Source organism: Gallinula chloropus (assembly GCF_964237585.1).
Source record: "Gallinula chloropus genome assembly, chromosome: 12".
In the NCBI taxonomy this organism is placed as follows: Eukaryota; Metazoa; Chordata; class Aves; order Gruiformes; family Rallidae; genus Gallinula; species Gallinula chloropus.
This window is the reverse complement of record NC_140097.1, coordinates 4,083,214-4,105,682: the sequence shown is the minus strand read 5'-3', so window position 1 is coordinate 4,105,682 and position 22,469 is coordinate 4,083,214. Positions and strand designations below refer to the sequence as shown.

The 22,469-nt window shown below is 41.3% G+C and overlaps 1 protein-coding gene across 1 annotated transcript in view; it reads right to left on the bottom strand.

Annotated features, from left to right (window-relative positions):
* PDZRN3 (PDZ domain containing ring finger 3) overlaps positions 1–22,469 on the bottom strand; it is a 138,767-nt gene that overhangs the window by 11,390 nt on the left and 104,908 nt on the right. Inside the window, exons 4-5 of the mRNA XM_084269840.1 lie at positions 5,500–5,753; positions 2,932–3,019 (exon numbers count right to left, since the gene is read on the bottom strand). Coding sequence (XP_084125966.1) covers positions 2,932–3,019; positions 5,500–5,753 — 342 coding nt within the window. The remainder of the gene's footprint in view (positions 1–2,931; positions 3,020–5,499; positions 5,754–22,469) is intronic.

The window sequence follows — 22,469 nt, the reverse complement described above, 5'->3', positions numbered from 1 at the left end:
TTTTTCTGTGCTGATTTCTGAGGTACCTGACTAGCAGGACTCACTTTTTCCTATTCCATTCAAAGGTGTCAGGGAAATAAGAACGATTTCCTTTTATACTGTGTAAGGCCTTCTCATCGCTTTTTGTCAACTGATCCTTATACAGCAGGAGGAACTTATACAGTTCAGAGAGCTAAGGGAGGACAACATTTCAGTATTAGCTTGTCAGCAAGCTGAAACATTTTACCACTTTTGGATTTGCTCTAAAGAAAGAATAAGCAAATACTTGTCTTAGAAAGGACAGCTGTGAAGCTGAAGGAAGATACTGCTTTTTAAACCTTTTATATTCAGTCACTGCCTGAGCAGGACTGGTAGGGCTGACGTCTTGTGTTTACTAATGCCTTGAGAAGCTCCTGATCAGTGCAATACCCAGCTGAGTGGGAGTTTTCCATTGAGAAGAAATGTATTTGCATGAACAATATTTTCCAATGCTTTACAAGCAGGATGGAATAAAAATTGCAGAGTGCCTGTGATAGAGCCTATTCTGATCCTGTGTTTAGGCAGTTACCTCTCGCCTCCTCCTCCTTGCAAACTGATTCGGAGAGGGTAGAGCCAGAAAATGACATGTGAGAGAACAAGCCCCTTTTTGATGTAGTCTGCTCGTTTGTAACCTGAGCAAAGTCACCCACTGAGGAAGCCTGTGCTTGGGCTGTGTGTCTGACAGCTGGACAGACGTGTTTGAATAAACATATTAACGTGTAGCGCTGCTGGGGAATCCTGGAGTGACATTATTCTTCCCTTATGAACCTGACATGGCTGCTGGCTGAGCCTCTGTGAAGGATGAACGAACTTTTAATTTATAATAAAATAGTAGTTCAGGGTTTAGTCTTTCTTTCCTTGTGGCACGTAAACTTCAAAAGAAAAGAAATGGCATGTATTTATTTCTGTAGTAGGGATTATATGGCAGTTACCTCTGAGTCATCAATTTTAAGATAAATGTTGAGAGATAAAACTGAGAACAGAATTTTGGCATCTTGGTAATGCTGTCAGCCTAAATTCCTTCCGACGGATATTTACATTAGAAACTTCTTGTGAACTTGCATATTTCACTGGTTTTGTCTCGTTTGCTTGTTACAAATCACTAACCGGTCAGTTATAGACCATAAAAGTTTAGATGAGGAGCTTCTGATTGAAATTCAGAGCACATTTTATGGACCCAGAAGCCCAGAAGGCTGACTTGATGGCTTTCTTACTTCAGACATTCCTGCTGCAGTCAATGAAACAGTGCCTTTGTGGTCTTTTAAAACATATCTATCAAAAGGCAAACAAAAAAGCAACTAGCCAGTTGAGTCCCTGTTAGCACTTTGACCTTACCATTGATCATAGTCTCTACAATTTGAACAAGAATCTTTAGTGGTTTGTAAGAAATACTATTAGGCTACAGAGACTTTTCTAATGTTCATCTCCCTGTGTTACTGAGCTGATCACCTTTTGCCATCAAGTACTGTATCAATGTCAAAATTATTAATGTTGTGGTTTAAGGCATATTAACGTCTGGCTACTGAAGTGCATGTGTTTAAACTGTTTTCAGCTCAACTTGCTGACCTTCTAATGGAAGCGATGTAATTTATCTGCAGTATTAGGTTTCCTAAAAGATAGATTTTGAAAAGACACCAGCAGAAAATAACTGATTTGTTCTGTATTTCCCCTTAAGACTGAAATCTATATTGTATTTGTTTTTATTTAAGAAAACATATTTAAGAAATAGCTTTTATTTAAGAAAAAACCACAGGCACTTAAAGTAAGGCCTTGAAGTCTGCTAAACAGCGTTTGTTTTACTGGTACTTTGATTTTATCCTGACTTTGATTTGCGTTTGTATACAGAAGATGAATTACTGCCAGATCTGCAGAATTTGAGAACAGCTTGCAAACTTTTTATAGGGTTTTAGTCCTTGATCCTGCAAACACTTTTATAGAAGGGAACAACTCTGTGCTCATAGAACTACTGAACAGTGCTCCCATTGAAGCTGCTGATAAATCTACCAGTGATTTAAGCAGAGCTACAGACAGGTCAGCATTGCTTGCTTTGACAAATAAGCCTTAGCAAGACCAGGATCTAAGATATCAGAAGTGCAAGCAAGCTCAGAGTAAACTATTCACTGACTGGTAATTTTGAATGGGTTGGCTGGGTCAGACGTCCTGGCAGTATTGAGAAGTAGTGAGATATTTTACTGCTATTTATTGCACACAATTAAAACTCCTCATTGGGTCAGTGCTGCTTAAGTATCTTGTAGAACTAAGGCCCACAATATATATGCTGTGTTCTGAAAGGTTGGGAGCAGGTTATTAAAATTAAGAATGAGAGAAGTGAAGATGAACTTCTGGTAGGATATGCAAGTACTAAAACCACAAGTGATTTCTAAAGGTTTGGCAGGAAGATGGACTTGCATACCTTCATGACTGGTTCGACTTTTATTATCTGTAATTCTGTATGTACACATATGAAACTTTTAGTGATGAAAAAGGGAGGAAAAGCTTATTATAGTGGCAAATCTATTCTGGTATTTTCTTGTGAACTTAAAGCACTTCTAAATTATGTGATCAAGAGCATCTTTTCCTCAGCTGGGGAATACTGAAGGGAAAACTCAAACATTTTTACTATGACTGTGTGAAACACAGATTTTCATAAAGGCTAGATCAGTACATTTATACATCATTTAATTAATGGAATAAATTAATTTGTTAATTATTTTACAATTTGTTAGCTGAAGATCTGGCTTATTGGTCCGTGACACTGCTAAAGATATCATAAGGTTTGCAAACTGTAGAGTAAGTAATGAGCAATGTTGTTGCACAGATCTGCTTTGAAATGCACTTCATATACAGTATAAAGCCCTTAACATGCATGTGTTAAACTTTCAGTAAATGAAATTGTTACTACAGAGTAAGTACCTCTAATTCCAACTCATCTCGGTCCATTTCTTGATGAATTCCTCCCATGTAGTCATTTGGGTCGTAGTATTCATGCACTGATGGGTGGCTGGGAAAAAAAGGTATATCTTAGGACAGCACTTGGTACTCTAGTTAGCACATTAATCCATTCCAAACTTCCAGCAAGTCATTGTGAACATGATGGACTAACAACCAAACTAAGAAGTTGCATGTAGTTAATTACATACACTATACCATTTACACCAACAAATGTGTTAAATAAAAATTGCACCTCACATAAGAGGAGTCTGAAACATTTGGCACCTGAGGAGGAATGAGAGACTTGTAAAGAGCCTCAGCATTTACGAATAATTTTTATCTGAATGTAAAACTCATTTGGGGAAAAAGTACACAGAGAGAATAGTGGCAAAGCAGGGTAAGGGGGACCAGGTGACAGCTAAGGGGACAAGTATTTGCCAGGGCTCATGGTGAGAGGGAATGCTAGATTATTTACTAGTATTTAGTGGCTGGGGTTACTTGCAGATATGAAAGGAAAGTCAGTCTTGCCTAGCTGCTTGGTATTGTTACTTTGCCTTAGATACTTTATAATTTGATACAATTGTGTATTATGAAAATATTTTGCCATCCAACTGGTTGGATCAACAGCATTTTGTTGGTTGATTTGAACGGCACGGGCTGTGTGTAATGATTTAAATACTGTTCAGATACACACGGCTCTTCACAGGGCCATTCACTCTTGGCATGCTGAACTTGAGCTCTCCCAACAGTTGCACTGTCTGTACTTTGGAACTTGTAAGTGGTGTTATGCTCTTGTGATCACTTTTTTTATACTGGAATTATTTTTGCTGTGATGAAAGTAAACTCCCTTTAATTCTCTGGTAACTAGGTGTGTGTTTCTTTGTAAGCACAAGGCTACTGACAAAACAGCATCTGCTCATTGTTGAAGGTACCCACATAGTTGTATGCAGGGTAGATTAACTTGGGAGAGATGTGGAGATGTTACAGAAAACAAAGAATGAGTCCATTTGCTTGCACATGCTGGGTGGTGGCATCCTTGAATAGCTACTGGACTTCCCTAGTATGCAGGGAAAGCCAGGAGGCTCCGTGGTTCAGTCCAGCCTCTGCAGCCCAAAGGATGCCAGTGGTTAGAAGCACCGTCTGACAGTTAAGGGACACTATGAGGCTACGTGATAGGACTGTGATGGTATTACACAGGCGTGTTGCAAACAAAATGATTCATTATTCATTAATCTTTGCTGTTTTCCTAATGTGTTTGGTTTTGCAGTTGGAAACCTGCAGTTATTAAAAATCCCTCTTGCAAATGGGTTTGGGAGTATGCAGTGTGGGTGCTCTAGGAGTAAGTGCCTGCTCTCCACAGTGCTCTAAGCCCCATTGCCTTTTCACTGCAACCAGTGAAACAGCTATAGCCTTTTGTTAAAGATTTGCATTAAAACATGGGAACTGTGCCTGAATTTTCAGTTGGCTGGGAATAGGTGGTGATGCAGTAATACCCTATGGAACCATCTTTCAAGTAATCAAGCGCTGAGTGTCGTGAACGGAGCAGACATCACACACAGAAGCCCAGTTCCTGGCTGGATGTATGAATGTTTCACATGCTGTGAAAGTCACTCAGGAGTGGTACAGGATCAGTGCTTGCTTCTAGTCAAGTTCTATTTCCTGGGAGTGCTGACAGGGATGTCCGGAGAGGCGTGTTGGGGTGTGTTTGTGTGATCGATGTTCACAGCTCAGGCTCTCTGGGTTTCCCCTCCCAGAGCTGTGCTGCACAGCCAGGACACGTGCACGCTGGCGCTGCCTGTCGCCAGGTACAGAATCACCTCGAACCCAGGTATCACTGTGGACTGACTAGATCCCGCTGTCATACACAGCAACTAAGACATTCAGAATCCTCTCTCTGACTTTTGCTGTTATGGAGATGCATGGCAAGATGACAGGTAATTTGCATGGGTTCCTTGGGGAGCCGTTTTCCTCTTGAACAGCGCGTGAGGGCGTGGCGTGTGTGCGCCAGGAGATAATTGTCATTTTTATTTGGAAGTACAAAAGCATCAAACTACCATTAACAATAATTAAAATTTGATTCTAAAACATCCGTGACAGCACTGGTAAGTAATTTTAGTCCTAGAAAATAATTTATTTGAGTAACATCGCTGCAGGGTTATAATAAAGTAATTAATACACTGGAACAGAACGTAGCAGCTCTTAGCATTATACGATTTATGGCAGCCATAAAAAATAAAGTTAAAACATAAGCAACCCAAAGAGGCAGTGAGAGGAATTACAAGAAGTAATAACTTTATCCATCAAATGCCAGCAAAAAATGAGCTTTATGAGGCCATGTTTTGACCCAGTGGCATTACTCATGTGAGTAATGGCTTGCTAGTATGTAGAAAAAATGAAAGTGTTTTGAGTTATGGTTCAATGGTGTATGAATCTTGGCTACTTCTGGGAGGACAGGTTTACCAGCAAGTAAAGGTGAGCCTGGGAACTAATTCTAACATGTGATGTTAAGGAATGCAAGGATTTTCAAGGGCTTCCCAAACTGTTACTTACTCTTCAGGCAGAAGGTATGGGTCTAGCACAGATACGGGTGCAGTAGGTGAGCCCATCTTGCTTAGAGCCATGATGTGTTCGAAAGTGATGTCTGTCTGAGTGCCCACATCTACCAGCTGAGACTCGTGAGGAGCGGTGAAGACCTTGGTGCGTGGAGTTCTTCTCAGGACCTGCACCACAATGGGCTCCTTGGCTGTTTTGAATGCTTCCACTGCCTGCTCGTGTGTTGCTTTAGATAAGTCCTTCCCATTGACCTGTGGGAACAAAGCAAGCAAAACAATGAGAGGAACAGTCAGAAAGTGGAGGGTGTCTTGTTGGCTTGGGCTGTTAATTTAAAAGTCTCAGCTAAGTCTCAGCTTCCATCTACAGCAAGTGCTAGGAACTATTTATGCAGTGTCACACATCTCTCATTTCCCCCTTTCACTACAAGAACTTCTCAAACCCTCTGCTCTGTTTTTTGTTTTGCTAGTTGGTTCTACTGGGCTCACTCTTTGAGCTAAACTACAAACCTTTGTCCCATTTGTTTGTTGCAGATTAGAAATCCCTCAGCCCTTGTTGAAACAAAACAAGTTATTGATTCTCCTGTAATTTTTCTATTTTGTTGTTGTGGGTTTTTTTTGCTTTTTAAAAAAAACCTTTCAACCCTGTTACTGATCAGAATGACTATGACAGGAGCTGAAATTACAACATTATGTATCTGTGTCCAATAAACCATTTTTCATTGTGGTGGTACCCATTTACTGCAATAAACCCGCTTAATTTTAGGGGATAGGGAATAGAAACAATAAAGAAAAAACCATGCACATGTGTTTTTTCAAAATCTGTGCTTGTTTTTGTAGTTTGACCATTTCCTATCCCCAGATCTCATCTCCATCATCTCCTGAATGAGTGAATGCTTATGCAAAACAGAGCACTGTTACTGAACAGGGCTGAGACCCAACCTAGGACTCCCAGTAGCAGACCTGCCAGGCCATGGAAGGTGATGGGTGTTTGAGAATAGGATTTGAACACACATCCCTTCAAAGGAGTAATGATGCTCCTGTTCACAGCAGTGAGACCACGATGAGGCATTCACTTTTACTACCAGGTTTACAGTTGCAGATCTTTGGGAAGCAGAGGTGTCCTTCCCGATCCTGAGGGGTCCTGAGCACTTCCAGCCCACTCTGACTTTACGTTTCATTCACACTCAGCTTCCGTCCTCACACTGTTTCTAACGAATTTTTCCATATATATCTAAGGCTACCCAGGGGCTGTGAAAGAGATGAAGTCATATTTGTCAGAATTTTTATAAGGCTGCAAAGCCATAAGTCTCATTTTGAGTTCTGGGTTCTGAGAAACTGTCATGTTTCTGTGTCTCTGCACAGATTGTTATTTTAAGGGAGCTAAACACAAGGGAACAGGGAGGAATGAACTGCAAAAGGGCCCCTGTGGTGACAGGAGTGATGTGTGCCCATATCCTGCTGTTTGCAGCCCAAAGTGAGATTTCTATTGAAATGTGGCCTGTTTATTGAGACATCTGCAGATCCAAAAGGTCTGTGGGCTCATGTGCAGAGAGCTATGTTAGAGACCTGGCTGGAACTACTGGTAACTCCAGTAAGTGGAATTACCACCTCTTTTAACTTGCTAACTTGTTGGCATTTTAATACAGATGAAAAGAAACAACTAAAGAGGAGCTGCTCAGAGTGATGTGTTCAAGAAAGCTGTAGAGTGAAATTACAACCCAAGAGCATTGTGCTCTTGGGTAATTGTTACCCTGTTCTTTGGACTGGGGCAAATGTTGGCTGACATACAAACTGCGGTTGGAGATCTGCAGATGTGAGTAGCAGTGACAGTCAGGGCCCTACTGTAGCAGTCCTCCTCAGCAAGGAGGATACTTTGTTGATACATCCTCTTTATGAATGATGTCTGACATCATGTTCTTTCCATTCAGACAGCTGTTCACTTGACAAAGGGCATTACTGTATGTGTAGTCAGAGGTGTGAGTTACACCGTGGAAACTGTTGCCTTCTGCAAAGTTCATGGAACAGTAGCACAATTTTTCCAAGGCATAAAAATAAGGAATTGCCTTGATTGGGCATTGGTGCTGTAGTGTTTAGCCTCAGGTATTAGTGGTGGCTGTCACTTTGCCATTTAATCTTATTTGTATGTGTCCAAAATGGATAGTAAGGTGGTGACTGTGCCATATTAGCTTCTGGAATAAGACTGACAACTCAAAAATGTATGTCCAGATTCTGATATCTTTACTAGTACCAGATAGTTCTTTCTTCACTCTGTGCTATGCCATGTTTAGGCCCATTAAAGTAAGTGGGGCAGCTGAATGAGTGCCATTACTCAGCACAGTAACGGGGTTTAGCCCACAGGTAACGTGTTGCACACAGCAAAAAGCCGGGCGATAATAAAGAGCGTTAACTTCAGAGCAGAATCGATTGAAAACGCTAAATTCCTGCTGAATTACCTTGTGCACGTAACACTTATTACCCTGTCATCTTTGGTTTATCTTAGAGAGGAGATGACACCAGGTTTTTTGTTAAGCCAGCTGAGAATGGAGGATGTTAGCGCTGCACTGACATTGCGCAAACACTTGTATTGCTGTGCGTTACCGTGAGCGATCGCGGTCATGTAGAGTTTGGCCTGGTCAAATTAAATACCATTAGCTCGCCCAATTGAGCAGATTACTTTAAAACAATTTGTACAGCTGTAAAATTAAGTTCGGTGTAATGTTTTTCTCTGGAAAAAGGAAATGCTGATTATGATTTGAGTTTTATTATTTGCTGCAAATTAAATTCGGCACGTTTTACTGTGTGCATCCTACAACTAAATCGAACGCAGACTCAAAATAACAGAATCTAAATTGAGGCAAGAGTAGTGTTATTCAGAAATGTGCTCAGAATAACTCTTGAGCAGGAAACTTTTCATGTGAGCTGCTTTCTCCATCATTATGCTGAAAAGCTGGTAAAATTATGCAAATCATAGCTTTCCAGTTTATTCCCCAGTATTTTATAATGAACTTGGATTGCAGACAGTTCTGGTACTGGTGTGCATTTTAGTTTGGATTCTTTAGGACACTTTGTTTCTGCAAACCCATGGACTGGCATCCTCTTTGTGCTTTCACACGTAATTGCTATATAAATAATCACAACTTCAAAGTCAGGTTGCTATCATGCAGGGAACAGGCGGTAATTGTACCGTATTATAAATTGTTACTGCAAGGAATTATTTCCAAGTAGTATCTTGATGATGCTTTCTACAAGCTGCTAATGCAGGGAAAACCAAAAGTGCTGTGTGGGTGTCCGACCAGATCATAGCATTTTGGAGAAGAGACAGCTAAATTTTAAACTAAACCCTCTCCTCCTGCAAAGGGACCTTATGGAGAAAAGGTTTGTTCCAATGACTTTTGGATATCTGAGACTTGGCCTTTTGTAGGCTTGTCTACTGCTGCCACCACGTTCCCTCTTCAGCAGCAGAACTGATACATCTGGATTCCAAGTGCCCATTTGTCAGTGGTTCTGCTTTAAATACCAGACAGTGAGCTGGGCTGTTGAGGAACATGTTCTGCTTTGTTGGCTACAACAGTAGCCCCAACAGAAGGGTGGAGAAAACCAGGGACCAGGGACATTGAAAGTACTTTGATGGCACCAGAACCTTTTCTTTAGTATTGCTGGCTCCAGGTCACAGTTGAGCATTTGATTGAGTGTTTGTATTCAATGATTTCCACTTGGACATTTCAGAACACTGGGATTCTGCAGAGCATGGCAAATACACAACTCTAGAAAGGGATTTATATTTGATGTATATGGAACTTTATACCATGGGTTTGACAAGGTGGCAATGATTATAGTAAAAGGAAAGCATAACTCACTGTGCCACTATTATTGTGGACTTAATGCACTGCTAAAATATGGTTGAGGATTTTGTCTTTAAGTTAATAATACTATGAAATATGGCAGCATCCACATGATAGTAGGTAAACAACTCTCCAGACAGCAGCTGTTCACACAAGGAATGGTTTCAGAGTCAGTAATTTTTTTACCATCTTCTATGCCATCAGTAATGTCATCTTCTGTTGTAGGGACACAAGGATGGGAATGCTACAATATTTCAGTAATGAAAACTAGTAATTCTCAAGTCTAGCTACGTGTAACAGAGCCTATTTGCCCCCTTTGTTTTTTCCCTGTCTGGAAAAAGTAGCAAGTATTGGTATTTTACCGTTAGTAGCACAGAAATCATGCAAAAGAAAATATATTGGGACGCTCTCAATGGCCTGATTCCTGGTATCCATATAGAATTAGTGCTTGTGGCTAATCTTGAGTCCTGAAACTTCAGCAAATAGATGACATTGCTTAATATGTTTAGTTTCTATCTAGAAAATTTGTCACAGTTGACACACAATTATTCCACACAATTTTATTGCTTAAAAGCCAATAAATATATCTATACAGCTTCTCTTTGTTTAAAAAAAAAATAGTGGCTCTATAATCATAGAGTTTTGTCCTAATGCTGCTGAATTGGGCTTGGCAAAATTCTGCCTTATAAATAGTTACATCTGAAATAACACAGAAGAAAAAAAAAATCCATGCATATGAATGCTTCAGAAGACTGCCAAAAGCTACAAATATGCATAATTTCTTAGGAACCTTACATGCCTTGTGACAGAGACAATGGGATCTTTCATGGCACAGAAGATGGATAAATTAACTTGTCTGAAATGCTGAAATGCTTAGCTTTTGGACCTTCTTTGCATTGGAAATATATTGAATATGGAGAAAGCTGTAGTTAAACTGAAGTGGCTGCAGTGAAACCCAGCTGAATGGACTTTGATGAAATTTGTGGTGGAGCCAGATAGAAGGTTTAGCAACTGCATGAGACACGGAGATAAACACTCTGAAGTAAGACCACACAGTAAATAAGGAAGAGATGCTTCAATTTTTAAAATGGAAATTATGTCATTATTATGAAATAGAATAGTATTCACAGTACTTTGATTCACAGCATAATAATTGATAGTGTATACTCTATGTTATATACTTTTGCACAAATGTGGGCTGCAAAGAACACGCTACCTAAAAGCTGCATTGTAAAGGCAGCAAGAAATTTATAGATAAACATGGCATGATCCTGCCTGGGAGGTCAGTGCCTCCTGGAAGTTTTCTTTTAATTCCAGGAATGAAAATAGAACAGTCACTTGAGTGAGACTTGATGCTCACTGAAGTCATGGGGAGTTTTGCCTTTCCAATGCCTCAGTTCAGGCTCTGACTAAACCAGAGATGAGTCCAATAGCAAAACAAGATGTTAGGAAGACAAGTGTGCCATCAGCCTTTGGTGGATGTGGCTGAACTCTGACAGTGGAAAGGAAAATGCTGTCAGTGTCAATTAAGGTAAAATGTGATGTGTATTTGTAATTGAGAAGAAGAGATGATGCAGCAAGGTAGTACAGGAGAGGCTATGACACAAATACAAGTGGAGAGTTCCACTAATAAATGGAAATGATGTCTTAAACTCTCATTTCAGCCATGGGGATTTCATTAATTCCTACTTCCAAGATGTAAATAAAGAGGAATTAATAAAGAGGTAAGAAAAAAGATGTCGATGTGCTGTATCTGGCTGGAAATGGAAGCAGCAGATGAACTTCACTGTTGAATGATAAACATCAGGTGAAACTGCTGAACAGCTCGTGACAGTTAGGAGATGTGAAAGCAACAAATATAATGTGACTGTTCTTCAAGCTCAAACTTCTAAGAGCCAAGAAAAAGGCTGGAAAAGTTGAGTGCTACCCTGGAGTCAGAAGAGTGAAAATGGGCAGTAGGATGTGGGTGTTGTCTTGGAAAGACACAAGCACATTCTTGAGGCTGTCTTCGTATCTCTCTTGTTTTGGTAACTTAAGTAGCTTGTCAGCTGCAACGTATTATGAACCTGCATTGTCTAATGCTTGATGCATCTATATTATGGAGTATGGGATACAGGTGGGCATTGGAGAAGGAGAAAGAACAAATCAGTGATGGATACATCAACAAGAGAAAAGGAAAAAGAACAGGAAAAATTTTTTTTAGACTTCTGAAGAGTTTGCCCTGCCTGGCGAGGACATGGCTTTCCTCCTAACCTCACAGTGCTGCAGCTGTGTGAGGTATTGGGTACACAATGGCTTCTCTCTGCCAGAGCCGTGCCGGGCATTTGGCATCCCTCCTGTTGAAATTTCCTTCTTCCTCTATTAATTCTGAGTATGTGTCACAGTGAAATACCTTTCTTGAGGGTGGATTTTCTCATGTTGTTTTATACCTTACCTACGTGCTTTTACATTAACAGTTATCCTACTGAGAGGATTGGTAGCCTTCAGCAAGTCCTGAGACAACAGTCATTAGTCAGGTGCTAATTTGAGGCCAAATATTTCTGAGGTCAGAATCAGCACTGGTTCAGAGGCTGGGAGTCCTCAAGCCTTCACACTGTGAGGACAAGGCTGGACCTCCTGTGCAAGTCAGGGGGAGTTTGGAGGACAAGGCTGGACCTCCTGTGCAAGTCAGGGGGAGTTTGCAGCCGTGGCTGAGATGACAGAATTGTTACTAGAAATCGTGTTGTTTGAGGCACGAGGAAGATGCTTTGATAAGAGAGTGCACAGTTGTGCTGTTATATCAGTGTGGCTTTATCAATAGCTGCTGTTTAGTTACTTAGCAGGGTAGGCTGTTTACATGTTGTATCTTCCTGGCTGGGCAGACGAATTAAGTGCCACTTTGTTGATGGCAGACATAACCTGGGGACTTCCAGACCTATCAAAACACCACATTTGTTTACACAGGCAGAATTTCCTCCTGGTTACAGCCAATTCTGATTTTCCTTTTCTTCCGAGACAGTGCTTATGGAAGGCCCAGCATTTGTTCTTCCTCTTTTCCTGTGACAGAAGAATTTACCCACCTGGGTTATTTACACAAGGGGCCTGGGGGGGACACGCACAGCAGCCCCTGCAGACCTGGAGAGGGAATCAGGACGGGGCTGTGCTAGAAAATGCTTTGCAGAAGAGTACGGGGCAGGACACTCAGTGAATGTACATGAGGAGTTCTGCATTCAAACATGTCCAAACATCTTTTGCAAGTATAGATGAAGTAACTCTGGACATTGCCAGTAGACAGTGGAAGGTTGAGAAAGGCAGAAAATCCCTGTGCTTTTGAGTTTGCTATGTGTAGTTATAATTATTTTGTACTTTATTTTTGCTTAAAGTAGCGTGTAACATTGCTGGATGCTGGTTGTATGAAACAAACTAGAAAGGGTTCAGTAAAAGAAAATTATTTTTCCATCCATCAAGTTGGACTGATTTATATGGGCTTAATGTCATGAATAGTAAACATTTGTATGCATTGTGTGGCTTGTTGGTTCTTCTGTGCTTCACAAATGTCACAGAGAAAAAACTTCTTTGCTTAAGAATGAGTAAGCGGCTTTTCTTTGTAGAAATTCATGCAAATCCTTGGGAAGTGCACTATAAAAATGCTAGTTCTGTTAGACTACAGATGCCTGCGCTCCATTTAAAACACTCTTTATGGTCTGATTCACTTCTTTAGCAAGTTCTTAAGAAGTCTGCATATTAAGAAAAAGTAGCAGAACTTTAAAGATTTTTATAGAAACCAGAGCTGCAAAAAAGCCTATTTTCTAAACCCCCTTTTCCTCAGGAACTGGAGAAAGAAGGTTCAAAATATAGGTTAATTCTTCTTGCAGCTCCATCTAATCCCTCTTTTATGTCCCTCATATGGACAGTCTTTCTCTTTTTCAAAAAACCCAGAATTATATTGTTTAGTAATAGACTGTTTCCATGTGTGTGCATTTCCCTTCTGCCTCCTGAGCCATCCATGACAAAATAGTTAAGAGGAAAGAAAAATTCTTTGCTTAAGAGTACAGAATACATTTGTTCTCTAAACCATGAACTCCCAAATGAAAAATCTTGGGAGAAAGACCCTTGAAATAAAGGAATTTTTATTCTGCTAGTAATTAGTGCATTTGCATTTTAACATTACAGCATCGGTACTGTACACAGCATACTAACATTTGCCTGCTTTTGGTTGGGTTCTCAGGCTGTGCTCCTGTGTATCATGACTCAAAATAAAACCACAGGGGAATTTTTATCAGCCGCTTCAGTGAAAACAGATTTAGAGTAATGTTGGGGCTTCTGAGGCTCTTGTACTTTCCCTGTAAGCAAAGTTTAGTTGGAGCCCTTTTGTCTTAAATATGCATTCATTATGTCCAGTGGCTTTGTAGCAGGGCAGAAATACTTTTTCATGTTTTTTCAGCATTAAAAAGTGATCTGCTATACATCTGTTTATGACTTGATAACCCTGATCCATATAAAACACAGACAGAAGTTTATAGGCCCTCCCTTTTTTAATGACTCGTTCTGCTGTTTCAATACCATGACCCAGAGGGACCCCATCAATTACACTTATGAGTGAGGTCCAAATGACAGCCATAAATAGTCATGAATTACTAATGATCAGAATTCAGCAAGTGCAATTACCCACTTTCTGTCCTCACTAGATTTGCCCATGAATAGCAGTGTGCTCCAGCGTGGCACCATAGGCTGCTTCTGCTGTGACATCACATGGAAATGCTCTTGCCCTTCTCAGATGTGCTCTTCCCAGGAGGCAAAACCTGTGTCTGTGCACTTGTCTAGGACAGAAAGTCACAGCTTCTTTTTATGAATGACTACTTACTTGAGGAAAAAATAAAAGCAAAAAAAAAAGCTCTGCATTTCTGTTTAAAATACAAATCCTGTAGCCAGGGGTCCCTGTGCAGGTCTGTGTCTCGCTCACAATGTCCTCAGTTGTCTCTCCTTTTATCATCCCAGCACAGTGTAATTGCAGTGAACAGAGGTGTTGCCATACTGATGATGTGTCGTTTGTATCATGGATGAGAAAGATAATAGGACAGTAAATAGCATAAAAAGATTATATGTTGAGTTGAGGGTGTAAATGTTACACGGACTTAAGCTAAATTGGAGTGCTATAAGAAACTAGTTCTTGTCCTGAATCAGGCCAAAGGTCCCTGTAGACTCAGCCACCTTTCTCCAGGAGTGGCACGAGAGGGCTGGAGAATGCTGTCGGAGTAAGATGTATCCAGAGGGACTTTTCCCCTGCTATGTCCTTCCAGAACCTACAGCTCAAGTAGTTGACAGTCCAGCAATATTTACACCAGACCTGAATTAAGATCAGGGTAGTATAAGTTGGTGTACAGATCAGACCTAAAATTAATATGATTTTGGTAGCATATCAGGCTATGTAAATGCAGAACGAAAGACAGTGCCTCCTCTGGACAGCCTGCTCCAAGCAAAAAACAAAAGGAGTACTGCACAGATGAGGTGGTGAAACACAAAACAAGTTAGTGATCTCCTAAGCTCCCATGAGAGCACTCCACAGCTAAAACCTGACCACTGACCTCCAGGACACCACGTTTAACCTTACTCCAATTCATGACGCTCATTTCTGTTTTGTTGCTCATGATTTGTAGTTTTTGAGTCCATCCTCCCATCCACTCCCTTCTTCTACAAATGTGTCAGCAGTGTAAGATGAGGAGAGAGGAATTGTGGATAGCTCTGAAGAGGGTTATTGAAGTTGGTGCCAAGAGAAGATGGAAAAAACACCCAGTGCTGCTATGTGGGAAGCCAGCAGCAGTGACAGATCCAAGCGGGTTCGGCAGTAAGTGGGCCTGCCCCTTTGGTAGATACCTGGTGCCTGCAGAGTAGGCTTTGTAATCCTGGGCCATCTGCTTCCAGAAGTTAAGCAGCGCTCTCAGCTGAAGAGCACAAACCTCAGAAGCTATCCTGTAGGTAGAAGTCCTACCACCACTTCATTCTACCTTCCAACCCATCCTCCTTGGCCTAGAATTCTCATTCATAAAACCACCTTCATTTTCCTTTGCTGGCTAAAATTGCTGCCAGTTACACAGATACAGGTACAAGAGCTTCTGCTGCACTCTGCAAGTGACTCTGCCAAATGTAGAAAGACTTTCTTATCAGCCACCATCTTTCAACATATGAATTAGCTCTCTTGGGCTCATTCACTCAGTGTAAACACGTGATCCATGAAAAAGCGTAACCCAAATATGGGTTTGGTCTGATGGTGCAATAGTCCTCCTGTGAAGGGTTTAATTTCTCCAGAGTTCCCCAGGAGTCTGATGGTAGGGTTTGAGAAATGGTGGTGTCTTGCTGTAAAGCCAAAAAGTTTCAGCAATTAGAGATGAAATGAAGAAGTGCCTTGTTCCTGTGGCAGCAGATAATGTATCTAATCACCTGCAACATGTCCACATCCAGACTTATCACTGGATTGACAGAAGTAATGAAACACTGCTGTGATGCTTGCTGTTCTTCTTTGTGATGGTGGCCTCTAGCTTTTTGCCTGAAGGTATACTGTATTAGTAGGAAGGCTTCCTTCAATGGTCACTGTTTAAAGGAGTGAACCCAGGACAATACTGCAGCCTTGTTTAAAGTTTATGGCTGTTTAATGTTAATTTATTCTGCCAGCCTCCTGTCAAATCTCTGGCTGGCTCCTGGCTGCAGGAGGCTAGCTGGATCTGCTTACGTTTATCCATGGAGTCTTTGAAAGGAACAACCCCAACGTATATCTAAGTGTAGAGCTGGCCTGTCCTAGTGAAAGTGAAGCCTGACCTTTTGTTTCATTATTAATGAACACACCGAAACACATTTATTAAATCTGCACTTTTTCATGACTCCATATGTTTCCTCCTTCCCAGCCCACGCCTGACATGTGACAGTAAAGCACAGAGGGACTGTCCCTACTGCCATCTCCCTTGTGGCTTCTTGCCACCTGCTTTATAGCATTAAACAGATGCGTAAGTGTAAAGCATTACAAAACTCACCCTTTCAATCATTTATCACTGAAAATTTCCAAATAAAGCTATGCTATGGATAAGTGTTTTATTTGCTCAATATAAAGAAGAAAAGCACAGTAGATTTTAGGAAGCTTATGAAGCAGTGAGGTATTTCAGGTGTACAGTAGGTCAAATCACCCACGTATATCACAGGTGACCATTAGGCATTCTGTTCATTTCATATCACATCTTGTTTAGGACGAAAATACTCTATCCTGTGAGAGAGAGGATCTTCCAGAGAAAACCTAGCTGAGGCATTGCATTATTCATCGTCAAGTGAAGAGGAAAATTTCAATTGCCAGTTTCTGGTAAATGTCTAATTAAGAAAGGGGACTCCTGAGCCACAGACAGGCGCCACAATCATTAAAGGGCAGTTTTCTGAAGATTACGAGTCTCCAGTCTGTCAAGCAGAGTTTTTCTACAGCTGAACTAATTCAACAGTAGAAAACCCTGTCTAGAACAAAGCCCTTGGAATTAACATCTTGTTTAAGCAAACACATGCCTACTTTGAAGTAAGTGTGATAGGGTCACAACTGTTATTGAGGCCAAGTTTAATGGCAGGGAGGTGACAGAATATAACTTCAACACTATTCTTAATTTCAGCTGCAGCACAGCCTGTATGTACAGCATATCTGAAGCCATACAGCATCTTTCAAGTAAACCAGTTTACTGTAATTGATGCAACCAGTTCAGTATTAACATGGAAAACTACTGAAATGTAGACCAGCTAATTCTCTGCCTGCCTGATTAAATTTGAAGGTGTGAAAAGCATGTGTACAGAGGCAATTATTTTTGTTTCCTAAGTCTTAACAGGTTTGATTAGAATTTTTTTATTTTTTTTACCTTACTATTTGTTCTGGCAAGCTCCACTTTGGCCCTGATTTTAAGCCTACTTAGACTGTTTCCTTGAATCAGGCTTTCTTAACGATTGATTAGTCTAAGTTTTGCAAGTCTGAACATGTGAATGGAATTCTGATGGCGAAAGGAGCTGTATTGGTGATCAGCTCAGTGCAACTGGTTTGGGGGGAGTTCCACCGCAGGAATCATCCTCATGAGTGATGCTGCTGAAAGTTGCCAATGAGGTATAGTGTTGGGTAGTTCCTCATCACTGCTGTCTTCTCATTAGCATAGCATTTTGTATGCTGACCTTGGGGCTTATATAACCTTGGCTGCATTGTATCTTAGCTGAGTTTAAAGGACAAATCCAGATTGTTAACTATTGTTTTTACCAATGCTGTCATTTTTACTTGCCTTAGAGACGTGCCAGGCCACGAGCATGTGAACAGGGCTTTCAAGTTGCTAAAGCATTAAAAGGTCATTACATCAACTGTTTATTTATATATGAACTTTAGTATTCGTGAGAGGTGCCAGCTCAACAATCACGGAGGCAGAAATCTTCTGACCTCGGATCATCTGAAGCAAGGGCAGTGGCACCGTGAGCTTGTTTCCTGCCAGTGTCCCTACCCTTGTGCTGGTGGGACAGCCTGGAGGAGAGGGCTCCTTTCCTTCCTTACTGCATGATTTCTCAGCTGGAAGTACCAGTTTTTGATGGGTTGTTTTTAGGATATCTTCCAGTCATGAGAACTGGATGAACTCATCTTGAATCTCAGGGAACAGCTTTGAGCATTGCCTGTCCAGTTTAGAGTCACTGCTGATTTAAAGGTCTGTTCTCATTCTTGGAAATAGAAAGTGTCGATTTAGTAAATGATTTCACTGGGTCTTTACCTCCCAAACTGTTTGTAAACAAAGCTGAGAGTTAAATAGGCCCTCACAAAGTTTCTTAAATTTCATAAGTCTTTGTCTCTGGTTTACAAACTCAGAAGCTCTGTCTCAGATGACTCATTCTTCTGTAGGCTTCCTTCAATGGAGATTACTTTCTGGTGCTCCCCCGAGGTTTCCCACAGAGGGAAAAGCCCTTATTTCTGTTACTGCTAACATAGGAGTGGGTGACATTGAGAAAAGGTTTGCTTTTTTCTTTTGGTGTACAACACTCCCAGTTTTATTACTTCCCCTCTTCCTCCACTTTCACAACCTTAAAAATCTTCTTTAGAAAGTTTCCTTTTAACTAGAAACCCCAAACCTAACAGCGTTATAATGGGTTCATTTCATATACCGCATGCAACCGGGAAGCAAACCTCAGGATACATCTAAGATATCATATGCATTGCCTTGCTGCCACAAGCACACTCATCCTCTGTGATGCTGTTCTGCATCAAGATTTCAACCTGCCAGAGTCTCCTTTGTAGTTGTAATACAAAGCATTGATATGCACAGCTACAATAGACTTTAATGATGAGGTGTCTTAATTTGGTTTTTATTATGTGATTAAAGGTACAATAAGGTATGTGTTCAACAAGAGGGAAGACCATTGTTCTGCATCATTAAGCTCACAGCAGCCCAAAAAGAAATTGTAGGCAACGTGCCAAAGCCCTTAATGAAGAGGATCTCTTTGAATTATCTATGGATGAGGAAGGGATAAAGCCTGAGCTCTGGTATATTTGATCCTCTTTGTGCTCTCTGTTATGGGGACTTACAGAGCCAGACGTACTGGACCTTCTGGAATTGTAATTTATTGAAGCATTAATTTCCCAGCCACACTAAAGCTCTTGGCCTAATAGAGAAAGTGCAGTTATGTACTATTATTAATTCTTGCAAGTGTTTTCTGAATTCCTACATCTGAGTCATGAACTTTAAAAAAATATAAGGCGAAGGGGATTTATTTGTAATAATGGTTAATAGCTCCTAATTATGCAAATTTTGCCTAACTCAGAGTTTAAAAAAAGCTGCTTTAATTTTTCTCAGAAATGACACATGATGTCAGGGTTACAGGGGCGATACAAAATAAATCCTCTACAAGAGGTATTAGTTACTCCTAGCATATTTTGAAACTTTTATCTTTTATATTTTTTTATTTTAAATGAAGATGATTCCCCACCTCCCTCACCATTACATTTTAACTGATTGCTCTTAGTTTACATGAGGATGCATTTTCATAGGTACAGTGACATTTAAGTACCTGGGCATACTTTCGAAGCTATAGAATTCTTACCCACCTATCTGGTGAGAGAAAACAAAGTGGTACTCTGTTAAAGTAATATTGCATGATAATTTATATCCTGGCATAATCAGGTATTCTAATCTTAAATAATTCATGTTTTATTATGTTAGCAATCCCAGTTTTATAGGATTAGAGGCACCTCTCACTTCTGTGGGTATTCCAACCATGTTTCCCAAAGGGAAAACCCTGCTTAATCAGGGGTGCTGTGTCCTAGGTTCCACGCATTGCTGAGACAAGGTTGCACTGGCTGCCTTCGAAATCCAAGCTACTGGAAGGGATCTGCACCTGCAGCCAGCCCTGGATAGTTTAATCATCTCAGATGTCACTGGGACTCTTCCTGTGACTGATTTTAAGGATGTGTATTTAAAGAATGTTGTCCTGCATCTGCTAGATGTCAGTAACTTGCAGAGGTGCTCTGCCACTGCCGTTTCACAACAGAAATTGTGCGAGCTTCTAATCAATCAAAACACTCAGAATTTGCTGCTGTCCCAGTTTGTTCTGGTTGTTGCACTCCTGACTGAGATTCACCCTTCACTCAAACCCAGACTGCACAAAAACCCAGTGACCCTGGGGACAAGTAACTGTTACCACGCTCCGAGCCTGATCTGGCCGGGGGATTTACACAGACAATACCTGGCACCAGGTCTGTTGTTGCAGGCAGCATCTGAAAGTAGTTCTCAGTTTGGAACAACCTCTGAGAAACCTGATTACTGCTCTCTCAAATTCTCCCCACCATCACATGCGCAGCAGCTTAGCGAGTGGAAGTGAGTCAGTATAAATAGAGCTGACAGTAAACATCTCTTCCGATTTGCTCTCACAAGTTTTTTTTTCCTTCCACAAAGTGTCAGTGTCCTTTGGGTGAGCGAGTGAGAATTAGATCAGGACTGTGTGTTTAAGGTGTAATCACTTCCCTGCCAGCATAGCATACAAACCACATACTGTGTTCTGTGTTCACCTCGCTGGCCGTGACATCAGTACCTGGGGTCAGACGCAGGTGGTAACACAGTGAGGACCACGGGATTTCTTCCCCTCCTGCACAATTCCCTCTGCCGGCAGACGCTGAACAGGCCAGCACTGGGAATGGCACTCCTGTGGCTGGGGGTCTAACCCCCTGCCTTGGGGATGGCAAGGTGGGAGAGTGCTGCTGCTCAAAGGCTCTGGGTGCTTTCTGCTCATCTGGAGTGTCTGTGCAGACAACCCATCTCATGTTTGTGGATGTTAACCACACGCTTTCTGCCTGTGACTATTTTAAGAGATCAGCAGGAGCACAGTCCTAGCACCTGGGCATTGCTTTGAGTGGCTCCATCATGATGTTTTGGTCCAAATCCCACTTCGGATGTGACAGAGAAAGAAATTTCAGGGAGCGAGATGCCACAGTCAGAAGGAAAAACAGAAACACGGGGAAACAACATTTTTCTAATAGATGTTAGTGTGTTGCTACATTTTTAGAAAGCTTATCACATGCCTACTATGAATAATAAAGATCTGTGGAACAGAAGTTTTGATCTGCCCTCAATTCTAACTGTTTGTTAGCTGGTACTTCTACACTCAGAGGTGCAAAAACTACAACTGGACATAAACTTCCACTGGCAGGAATGGGCACCGAGCAAATGCACTGCAGGGGAGAAGTGTCTGTATGTACTTGAAAAGAGATACCCAACTGTCCTTGCATGTCTTTCCCAACTTGTTCAAAGGGTGTGTGACCGGGCTATGACCCTTGTCAAGAAATTCTGCCTAGTACAGACAGGAGCCCTCTTTTGTGATGTAAAGTTTTCTAAAAAGTTGGATGTATAATACAGCATGCATTTAAATATTGGATGTTCTGCGAGTGTGAATGGGAAGGTACATCATACAAACATAATCATTATCATACACACATTAACTAAGGCAAACCCCCCTTTCATTTCCCCTCAGACAGCAGGTTTGGGTATTCCATTAACACTAGTCACAAGTCTGAAAGAGAACGTTTGCTTTTAGAAATGAAATCTAATTCTTTACCTGACAAACTTCATACAGTAACTTGTACTGTTCTTCTTGCTTCTGTATAGTGCACAAACTGCATCCCATGTTTAAACAAGTGGCAGAAATAATCTTCCTTATTCACCAGAGCAGCCCCTGTTAGCAAGCATGCAGGCAGGTATCCTTGAAACCCCCGAGGTGAGCCGGCTGGACCGAAACGCTGCCTGACGGTATGGCACAGGGTGTGCGGAGCAACCGAGCTCCCTCCTTCCGAGCTCTCTCCTTCCTTCCCCGGCAGATCGCAGCGCTCCCTCTGCCGCTCCGCGCCGGCTGCGGCACCCTGCGCCGCTGCACACGCTATATACCGCTGCTCATGCATATTAATCAGCTCTCATTGACTATTCATAACAGACAGTGATACAGAAAGCTATAATTGCGAGCTATGACAGCTGAAATTTCTCTAATTAACAGGCAAGTGCTTCAGTAGCAGGCATAATAAAAGACACTAACAATTTTGTAAACCATTTTGTAGCAATTACAAATAAACATGACTACATTTTACTGGGGTCCCTCAGGATAATTCTTAACGTATTTAAGCGGGCCAGAAGTAGAGTTTAAATGTAAGTCACAGTGCACTGAGTGTAACAGTACAGATCTCCGCAGCGGCTGTGGCAAAGTTGAACATGCTTCACAGCATTTATTTCCCTCTCGTGCTCTGGTGGCATCTGAGAGCCCCAGTTTTATAGCAGGAGATAACCAAACCAGGCATTTAACAAACACACCACTGAAAGGCCATCCCTGCCCGTGAAGGATTGTGTGCAGCCTTAGGACTTGGCTTCAAAGCAAAAGAGATCTATGGGAATGTATGTGGATTTGGGGTGTGGGGGGTGTGGGTGGGGAGGGGAAGTGCCCTAGTTTAATATTTACAGGTTGGCTTTAGATTAATATTTATAACAACTAAAAAATGGCCACCTGTGCCCGACTCTTGTTGTATATATGAGTATATTCTGTAAATGTATAAAAGTTGTATACGTGTATAGTTGTATAAATAGAGTATAAATAACTGGTTCCCATATTGCTGTGTTAAGAATAC